The sequence below is a fragment of the Myotis lucifugus genome, unplaced genomic scaffold, assembly GCF_000147115.1.
Source record: "Myotis lucifugus unplaced genomic scaffold, Myoluc2.0 scaffold_4182, whole genome shotgun sequence".
NCBI lineage: Eukaryota > Metazoa > Chordata > Mammalia > Chiroptera > Vespertilionidae > Myotis > Myotis lucifugus.
In genome coordinates, this window is record NW_005875230.1 from 1,075 (window position 1) to 12,431 (window position 11,357).

The window sequence follows — 11,357 nt, forward strand, 5'->3', positions numbered from 1 at the left end:
GCCCGCCCCGCCCAAGCCCTGCGCACAGCCATTTGCCGATCGCCTCAGGCAAAGGCTGGATTAGCGCCTCCCCAGAAGACAGACGTTTTCCACACAGCTGATTCCTACAGCCAGTCGGCCTGGTGGTCAAATCCCTCTAGTGTTAACTACAACAATTAAGGCTTGGCTAGAACAAGACTGCGCACAAAGACCACAAGGGGGTGCACCAAGAAAGCATAAAAGATGCGGAGACAAAAAAACATGACAGAAATGGAGGATATGGAGCTAAGAATCGCAATTTTGAGGGCTTGCCATAAATTTGTGCAGAGCCTCACGAAAACTAATGAGACCCTCGATGCTACGATAAAGAAATTAGAAAGTAAGCATACACGGACTGAAATAAAGAATATTATACCCAATAGCAGACCAGAAGAGCACAAGAATCAAACCAAAGATTCGACAAAAAACACCCAACTGGAAAAGCAAAATGAAAAAAGAATCCGAAAGTGTGAAGATAGTGTAAGGAGCCTCTGGGACAGCTTCAAGCGCACTAATATCAGAATAATAGGGGTGCCAGAAGATGAGAGACAGCAAGATATTGAAAACCTATTTGAAGAAATAATGGCAGAAAACTTCCCCCACCTGGTGAAAGAAATGGACTTACAGGTCCAAGAAGCGAAGAGAACCCCAAACAAAAGGAATCCAAAGAGGACCACACCAAGACACATTGTCATTAAAATGCCAAGAGCAAAAGACAAAGAGAGAATCTTAAAAGCAGCAAGAGAAAGAGACTCAATTACCTACAAGGGAATACCCATACGACTGTCAGCTGATTTCTCAACAGAAACTTTGCAGGCCAGAAGGGAATGGCAAGAAATATTCAAAGTGCTGAATACCAGAACCTACAACCAAGATTACTTTATCCAGCAAAGCTATCATTCAGAATTGAAGGTCAGATAAAGAGCTTCACAGATAAGGAAAAGCTAAAGGACTTCATCACCACTAAACCAGTATTATACGAAATGCTGAAAGGTTTCCTTTAAGAAGAGGAAGAAGAAAAAGGTAAAGATACAAATTGTGAACAACAAACGTGCATCTATCAACAAGTGAATCTAAGAATCAAGTGAATAAATAATCTGATGTACAGAATGAACTGGTGATTACAATGAATCAGGGACATAGAAGGGGAATGGACTGACTATTCTTGGGGGGGGGGGGAAGGGGAATGGGAGATGCGGGAAGAGAATGGACAAAAATCGTGCACCTATGGATGAGGACAGTGGGTGGGGAGTGAGGGCGGAGGGTGGGGCGGGAACTGGGAGAAGGGGAGTTATGGGAAAAAAAGAGGAACAAATGTAATCAGAACAATAAAGATTTAATTAAAAAAAAGACAAAAAGGGTAATTAAAAAAACAAAACAAAAAAAAAAGAAAATAAAATAGTGAAAAGCATAATTAATAAATAAATAAATAAATAAATAAATAGCCAATCTGAATATACAGTCATATCACATTCTTAAATTAAATACTACCAGAAATAATGCTCCTATTTTTATATCCATCTGTCTGCCTCCTATGCCTATGTTACAATTAGTTTGCAACAGGAAGTAGAGAATGTGTGATTAACTATTAGCTTTCAAGTGCCAACAATAGCATCAAGCTATGAGACAGTTCACAGACCTTATCTACTGATATTTTGGTCAGTTCCCTACATCCACTGAAGACTAGATTTTAGCTCCCACATTTTTCACTGCCCAACCCATACAACTCCCTGAACAATGCCATCATCACTAGAGATGGTTTCCCCCATCAACCTGGACTTGCAGATCTTTGAAACACATGGTTTCTCACCCAGTCTCAGGCAATCCCCTCTGGTGGCAGGTTCTGTTCTCCTTATTCTTGGAGCTCAAAGTTTTTGTGCTATTCTAGATAATCACAGAAATGAACTCCTCCAGTAAGCTTCCCTTGACTCCAAGAAATGGTTGATTAGGCTTCAATTGTGCTTCCCTAATACTCTACCCCAGTCATTGCAAATGTAAAATAATCTGAATAAATCTACACCTGGATTTCCTCCTTGGGTTAAACTATAAACCTCTTGATTGTTTGCAACATGTGTACTTGCTTTACATCTCTACTCCCAGTTGTATGCATTTTCTTTTATATAACAGGTGCTTTGTGAATGCTCCTGGACTACAATTATGACATAAATTACTTGTAAATTTATTTTAATAATATAAGCTCAAAAATGGCAAATACAAGCCATTAAAAACCTCCAACTGCCTCTTTTCTTCTAAGGCAAGTGTTATAAATCTGTTTTGTTACTCATTTTAAATACCCCTACATTATTCTTCTGAACACAATAACTATATCTAATTGTTGTTGGCATATGACATTAAGCATTTATGTAATAACTGGTCTAGGTACAAAGTGCAAGTATCTGGCCAAGATGGGGCAAATGAGATGTCAGAGTGAGTGTGGCTAAAGATCTAAAGAATGGTTAGATGTGGAAAATCTAGAAGAGAGGGTATGAGGAACATATTCATGATTCCTACTTCTTATAGAATAGAGCTAGTTCTAAATTATTGGGATGGGAAGATAGGTCAATTATCTTATTGATAGGGTCTTACTAGCTTATTTCTAATATAAGAGATGTGGAATTCACAAGGAAAATATATAGGATGAGGCAATTTATGTGTGAGAAAATTACCTGCTGATTTTTGTACAATTATTCTTTTTGAATTTGAACCAAAACATGTAATTTCATTCATGGTCTAACAATGGGACAGAATATTTGCAACCAGTCACACCAAAAAGAGTCATTGCAAGCTACGGTAGTAAATTTAAACTGGAAGGAAGAACACTAATCTGTTTTCTTCTCCCATAAATAGTAAAGGGGAGGGAGCACTTTATTTTATTTTATTAGTTTTTTTCCATTACATTTGACACTCAATATTAATTTTAGGTGTACAGCATAGTGATTAGATGTATACAACTTACACTGATCACCTTGATAAGTCTAGTGGATACCATACATAGTTATTGTAATATTATTGACTTTATTCCCTGTGTTGTGGAGTAGGAGAGTTTTAAATGATAATGAGGGCTCAGATATGAACGTGATGTGTCCTAGATGAGAATGACAGTGGTAATTAGTAAATACACTAACATAACAACTAACATTAGAAAAGCATTTTAAAATCTGCAGAGCATATTCATCTACAGTGTTGTTGTTTTTTAATCCTAGTATCGATTCCCTGAGGTAGGAGAGCAGGTAATGAAATTTATAAGGAAGATCGTATATAAAAATTGAGATATAGAGTTACCAGCATAGAGTCCAGAAAGCCAGAGAAAGAAATGAACTCTCCTGGGAAGAGTAGAAAAATAATAACAGATAACTGGGCCAAAGACTGGGGTTGGAGGAGGAAATGGAGACAGTGCAAGAGACAATCCCTTCTTTTGTTGTTTTTCTAGGTATAAGCTTTGATGGAAGCCACTGGTGCGTGTCGGTGAATAATCATGGGTTTGAGTTCCTACCAGAATGAAAGATGTATGTACTTTTAAATTATCTCGGTCCAGACTCTATTTATTTAGTATTCCTTCAGTAAACTTTAAAAATATCAGCTGTTGGCCAATTCACATTCTCAGCAAAATGGAAATAACCACAAGAGAATAAGAGATAATCTCTTTGGATATTTGTGAGCATTTTTAGCAAGTTGGCACAGAAAGCAGAATCCTTGGTTAGTCAAATGTGGCTTAACTTAAGACAACTAGAGTTCACAAAAACAATAAAAAACAGGCTCTGGTATTTTTTTTCCTTCCTGTAGAGTCTGATTTCACAAGAGTGAAGCTGCATTCAATGCACTGGGAATATCACTGAAGGAATATCACTGCACTGGGGGGTAAGAGATTCTTGCCAGAAGCCAATTCCAGCATGTCAGCAAGGGCTGAATCATCTGGGAATGGCTGATGGCATTTCCCAAAACCTGAAAGGGATGCATAAATTGATATCTTGCTGCCAGGCAGCTCAGGGCATTTTGATCTACATGTTATTGCCTCCTACTGGCCAAACACCTGAACAGCCGGAGGCATTTTCTCAAATCTGACAATGGACTCTGTATAGGAAACTTGACCCTTTGAAGTATATATCTCCACCTCGCCTTCGGACAAATTGTGTTAATAAAAAGCACGGGGTCCTGAGAGGAGGAGATCTTAGTTCCTTTTAGCTGAGCTCCTCTGACCCTCAAATGCCTTTGAAAATTATATTTTGTCTCTGGACTCTCTTACTTAAGTTACACACAGCCTTTCTCCAGATTGCTGAACCCTTCTTGATGCCGGAACAAGAACCCCGGCATTAATGGCATCTTGAACTGAGACTTCCTGAACCCTTGCAGCACTAGCAGATTCTATTCTGTCTATCTCCACATGTATGACTTCTTACTGTGTGCCTTGGAAAAGCCATTCTCACCGTATTCTGTGGTCTTCAGTTTCCTCTTCCAAGAATGAGATTTGGCTGATTCCATTCCCACAGGATCTGGCCCTGCCCCTCTTCACCCCTCATCTCATATTCCCATCTCACACTGCGCCAGACACACCAGCCTCTTCTGTCCTTCATTCATGTCACCTGTCTCCATCCCAGGGTCTCTGCATTCCCTAGTCTCTCTGCCATTGTTATCCTCATCCAGTTTTAGTGCACCACTTTACTCAGCTCTATTTCTTATTGGTTATATTACTATTTTAAAACAATGAATGTATTTATTTTCCTGCTTATGTGTTACTCTTCCCAGAATATAAGCTCCATAGAAGCAGGGCAGATCCTCTTTCATTATTATTGACTTCATATTCTGATTCCTTAGAGTAATGTTTGGAATATAGTATCTACTCAATAAATAATTTCCCGATGATATATATATTTTTTTTAATTTATTGACAGTACTCTATATCTTTTTTATCATAGCATAAAGTATTTGCTCACTTCTAATGCTTGTGACATTTGGATGCATCTGACCATGAATGTTATTTTATTACAGTGTTGCCCTCCTCATCCCCTTCCTCACTGCAGAAGTGTCTTGTAATTGACTTTGTCTTACAATCAAGAAAGTACATTCTATAGATAAGAACTCCACTAGTCCTCTGGACAGTGGAGTGCATTTTTAACTTCAGTGTTCCAATGAACTGCCTTGAAGTCTCATCTATGTATAAAGAGGAAGGGGGCCGAGGTTTTTTTAAGCGCCCACAATGACAAATCCAGTTCTTTGCCTAGATCTCTAACTATTTTATGTCCAACTGGGGAGCTCATTTCCTCAATGTGTCTTGGGGCCTGGAAGCTACTCTCCTCTCCCAGCACCAGTGCCAATACCCCTGGCATTGATAAATATACTACTTCTCTCATTTACATTACAACACTGCTGATAGAAATCATAGCTTACAGCATAATTGTACTGAAAATGTTTTGTGTGCAGGGGGATGAGGCACTTAAAGGGATTTACAATGAAGCATAACATGGAAACTAATTAGAATAAAATATTATTATAAATATCCTAAATCCATCTACTAATCCCCTAAATAAGAAATTTCTGATTGAGATTTTTACTTTTAGTCTCTGTTCTTCAGTGTCTCTGTCTCACTTAACACATTTTCTTTCTCCAAAACTGTAAGTCTCAATTTTCAATTTTTTTTTTCATTTGGAATAACTCAGCTCTGTATTTTCATCTCCTTTTTCCTGATCATATCTAGTAAAATTTCCACAAGAAAACAACTCATCAAATAATTTTTCTACATAGAATCATCTCTTCTATAGAGGTCACACCATTTTCCTGGTATGCAAAAGTGCCTGCAGGCAGTTCTTACTTTCAATAGTGTTTGCTTTTATAAGTCTTGCTACAATAATACACTATACATTTATCCTAACTTTTCTATTGTGCATTATTCTATACCTTTGGTAGAAACAAAAGTATGACCTTATCTCTGATCTGTTTGGTCTTCACTCCATAGACAATGGGGTTGAGTGCAGGTGGAATAACTATATAGAGGTTGGCAAACATGATGTGGAAAGTACGTGAAACATTATGTCCAAAGCGATGAGCGAGGATGGAGAAAAAGGCAGGTGTATAAAACATGAGGATGACACAGACATGGGAACCACAGGTACCAAGTGCCTTCTGCCGGGCAGCTCTGGAAGGGAGGCGAAAAACAGCACAGAGAATAAGAGCGTAAGAAATGGCAATGAGAATCACATCTGAGATGACTGTCATGATGGGAACACAAAAGCCATACCAGATGTTGACGGAGATATCAGCACAGGCCAGCCGGGCCACACCTATGTGTTCACAGTATGTGTGGGGTATGATGCGTGTCCGACAGAAAGGCAGGCGTGTGAGCAAAAATACATCTGGCAAGATGATACAGAAGCTTCGAAAAGAGATGCCCACAGCAATCTTGATGATCATCTTTGGGGTCAAGATAGTGGTGTATCTTAAGGGAGAACAGATGGCCACATAACGATCAAATGCCATGGTCATCAGGATGGCTGAATCCAGGACAAAGCTATAGTGGAGGAAGAACATTTGTGTGAGGCACCCTGGGAATGTAATTTCTCGAGCCCCAAGCCAAAAGATACTGAGTGTTTTAGGAACACCAGCTGTGGACAAGATGAGGTCAGTCATAGCCAGCATGGAGAGAAAGAAGAACATGGGTTGGTGAAGGCTACGCTCCACAGCGATGAGGTAGAGAAGGATGCAGTTTCCCACCACAGCCACAATATAGATGATACAGAAGGGAATCCCAATCCACACATGGGATTGCTCCAGGCCTGGAATCCCCACCAGGATGAAGGGTCCTGGGTTGTAACTGCTCAGGTTGAAAGTGATCATGACAGATCAAGATGTCCCGGATCCTGAGGACAGAGGGTGGTAGAAGATAGTTAAGGGTCACTTGGGTCACTCTCACCTGCAACCATTCATCATTATCAATTCCTAAAGATAAGCTGATCGTATAATGTATCATCCCAAATAGGAATGTTTGATGTGAATAAAGGTTGATATCATAATAATGGCAGGTAAACCACGATTGTCTTAGATGTATTTGGAATGTATGATTGTTCTACATAAAGAGAATATCTTCTCTTTTTTCCTGCTGATTTAAACAACTTTTCCCAGATAACCTTCCAGATTGGCTACAATCACTCTTTTCATTACACAGTATATTCCTAACACAATTAACAAACTACAGAATATACTTTTCCATAGGTTGGTAGATTATAGTTTGCATGATTATGGACATTATTGGTTAAGATCTGCTTGTCTGTCATTGTGGAATATCGATCTCTGCCTCAGGGCAATTACTCATAACTACCTGGTGACTGTGGCTCTTAGGTTTGTAAGGTCAACAATCCCTTATTGCCATTCAAAAACCTAAGTCAGCTTAAAAAACACTAGCTGAGTCCAATAGTATGCTGGATGACTCAGGGTTTTTTACAGTGACTTAAAAATCATTTATTTGAAATGTGACATTTTTTAACAAAATAAAATAAAAATAGTCATTCTCAGAAGCAAATCTCTTTATAAAGTTAATAAATTGGTGATTATATATACTTAAAAAGCATAAGTAAACATTTATAAGGGAAACCTTTATTTTTGTTGTTTTTATTTTTTGCCTTTTTTATTTTATTGTTTAAACGTTAAAGTATAAAAGTAGTAGTACATATGTCTCCTTTTTTCCTCATTGACCTCCCCCCGGCATCCCCTACTCCCCCCCAGGCACATGCCCTCACTGTCCCCCGTGTCTTGTGTCCATTGGTTATGCTTATATGCATGCATACAAGTCTTTCAATTGATCTCTTCCCGCACCCCCCCCCCAACCCTCTCCTACCTTCCCACTGTAGTTTGGCAGTCTGTTCGATGCTTCTTTGCCTCTGTGTCTATGTTTGTTCACTGTATCTATGTGGCATTTATCTTTCACTGGCTGTCTTATAACTCAGTTTTAAATTAGAAACATTTTCTATAATTGAGGTTGGTGAGCTCTTGCTCATGCAAAATAATCAAAATTAAAAATTGTTTTCCAGAATCCTATATGCTATACAACTGTATAACAATCTAATCTTTTGGATTTAATGGCACTATTAGTCAAGATTGTTGTCCAAAAGAAGGAGTGTTTCCTTGTCAACACATATTCTTGAAATAGACGGTAGACTCCCAGTACACATGCTTTCTCAGATACAGGCACATACTTAATACTTACAACCCCAAATATACTCTGAACTATATTTACATTCTCTCATACATTTTACCATCATATATTTACCTTACATTATCTTACACAAACATAAACAATCCTTCCTCTATCTCTCACACACACACATACACTCACACATGCATGCACACATACACACACACATGCACACACCAGACACATGCACTGCACACACACACAACAATGAAATCACACCAGACACATATGCACTGCACACATACAACAATGAAATCATAATCAAAATATTCTATGATTGGATTTTGAATTTTTGCACTTCCATTGCTATGTAACAACTGCCCAAAACCTTTACTTGAAAAATTTCACTTTTAAAGACTAGTCCCCAATACCTGCTTCCTTCTCCAGTGATGTGTATACATAGAACACTATTTATAATCTACAGATAACAAACTGTACGGCAAGGCCAGGGGTTCCCAAGATCAGAACTAAGAGGAAGCTTATGATGGCCGTATGCCTCAGATTCCAAACCTGACAATGACATAACTCACCTTCAACCTTATCTCTACTCCTACTTTAAATCTCATTCTTAGGTCCAGCTCACCATACCTTCCATCTCCCAGACCAATACTTGATTTCTCCAGTCTTTTGCTTTGCCAAATGAGGAACAGGTTGCTCTCTTCTTTTCTTCATGACCGTCCCTTATTTATAAATAAAAACACTTTTCTTACAGCAACTCAAAACCTCCTTCTACTGTGTCTTCATAATTTAGAGGTTTTAGGTTCTTGGAACACAGCTCAGAGTTCAGGCAGTGGGCCAGGCAGTCCAGCCCCCATCTGCTGAATATCTGTGTTCTCCAATTTAGCTTCATGTTGGCTCTCTTGTCCATTTGGGTTCCTGCGCTCATCTATTGCCAACAGCAAAGATCTGATTGGGTTGTTGAAACCTCTCTTCTGTGCTCCTTATTTACTCCAACAACATATGGCATCAGCCCCCTAAAATTATATACTTTGAATCATAGCTCTTCCAGCTTGTCTGAGGTCATCCTTCTTTTATACACATGTGAAGAAGTCTTTTCTAGCTTTTATATTTTTATGCACTCAGACGCAATAGATGTTTATACAGTCATTCAAAAGTACATACAAACATACATGGGGACACGTAAAGAAAGATAATCTGAGGTTTATCATTCTACAACAAATTCACAATGTGGGGCAATCTACACGACAGTCTGGTTTTGCAATAAGTCAATAACATTAAAAAGAGATGGGGCTTAAATGAGGAAAATGCAATTCTTGACTGGATTCTGATTAAATAAGCCAGGTGTAAAAGAAAAATAGTGTATAATTGGGTAAATTTAAATATGAAGTAGGTATTAGATGATATGAAGTAATTAGTATTATTTTTATTAAACATGATTATGTTATTATGATATACACACACATACACAATTGCCCACAGTATCTTAATAAAATATTGGCAAAGAGTATGTGTTCTGCAGCCAGAACAGTAGGCACTTTAATACCAGTTCCATAATTGACTAGCTGTGTGAACTTGGAACTTGGGCAAGCTTACTTGAACTATATGATCCTTGGGCTCCTCATTTTCAAAAAGGGCCCAATATTTCTAATTTTTGCTGTTATTATTAAGAAAAAATAAGACACTCTCCAAAACCACATTTTAGTGTAGTACCTGGCACATAATAAGCATATAATTTTTTACTTATCTTTATTAGATTATATTTTATATCATCAGTATTGTTACTAGAAGTTAAAACACAGACTGAAAAAGAGAATCAAAATAGACAGATGCATAAAAACTAAGGGCACCCCTGGACACACACAAACCCACAGACTTAATTCCACTCTTAAGTTAGGGCTACGGGTCCTTGTCAGATGTTTGATAGAGAAATTACCTGACAACTTACAATGGCCATTCTTAACCCAACTATATAATTGTCCATTTGTTCTAATCTTTTGAGTTCCATTGATGGAGCATATACAAGTACTGGAGAGCATGACCTTGGCTTATAGTTGGGAGTTGCTCAAGAAAGAAAGCTATAGTACTTAGTTCCTGGCTCCTAGAAAGTGAAACACAGAGTTTTCATTCCCTCCCCATTTCTCTCCAAATCTGAGTCAAAACCACATCCCTTAGAACAGCCAGGACTCACCTAATCTCCAATAGAGCCACATAGAGAGAAGAAAGATTGTGCTGACCAGCACACAGAAGATCTACAAGAGGGGCAGAGCCACCAAACAAAGAAATAAATGAAGTGGAGAGGAAGGGACTGATGGGCAGGTGATTCTCTGCTCATTTATTTTTTCTGGTAACTGCTCAACATGGGGAAGAGGTAGATAGTGAGGGCCTGAGGGACCCTGACTCTCAAGGGAAGAGTATAAAGAAGCTTATGTTGCCCTGACCTGTTTGTCTCGGTGGATAGAGCCTCGGCCTCGGACTGAAGGGTCCCAGGTTCAATTCTGGTCAAGGGCATGTACCTTGGTTCCTGGCATATCCCCAGTAGGGGGTGTGCAGGAGGCAGCTGATCAATGTTTCTCTTTCATCGATGTTTCTAACTCTCTATCCCTCTCCCTTCTTCTCTGTAAAAAACCAATCAAATATATATTTTTCTAAAAAAGGAAGCTTATGTTAATCCTGCCCATGATTGTGCGCTAACATTGCCTCAGGGTCAATGCATTTTTGGTTTTGCATTTGCATGTGAGATGATGTGCCTGTGGGTGTGCAGTTGTGTGTGCATGTGTGCCTATCACATCACTAGGTTTTGAGTCCATGCTCTCACTTACTAGATAAAAGATTTTGCACAAGTTGTCTATAAAAATGTGCTCATCTAATTCCTACCCATTAAGGTTATATAAGGGTTGACAAATTAAATAGGACAGAACGTGTGAAAATCATTAACACAGTGCACCCATTAAAATTATCCAATGTCCCACTGCAAGATAGTCTAATATTGTTTTTCAGAGTGAGGCCCCAGGCACTACACTAATAAGCTCTACAGTGGAGTCTTGTACTGTTTATGTTTCCCTAGAAGACCTGCAGATATGTGGGTGTAAGCATAAAGGATATGCAGCTCAGCCTCCAGCCCACACTTAGGATTTAATGAGGAAATTGGTTCAAATGTGCTTTTGATCAATACTGAGGTGACCTCTAGTGGAAAAAT

At 38.7% G+C, this 11,357-nt stretch overlaps 1 protein-coding gene across 1 annotated transcript; it reads right to left on the reverse strand.

The window, feature by feature from the left end:
• Positions 1–5,904: 5,904 nt before the first annotated feature.
• On the reverse strand, positions 5,905–6,846 carry LOC102428894 (olfactory receptor 52H1). Its single transcript, XM_006108893.1, has one exon. The coding sequence runs from the start codon at positions 6,844–6,846 to the stop codon at positions 5,905–5,907; it is 942 nt and encodes a 313-aa protein (XP_006108955.1).
• Between the last annotated feature and the right edge of the window lie 4,511 nt (positions 6,847–11,357).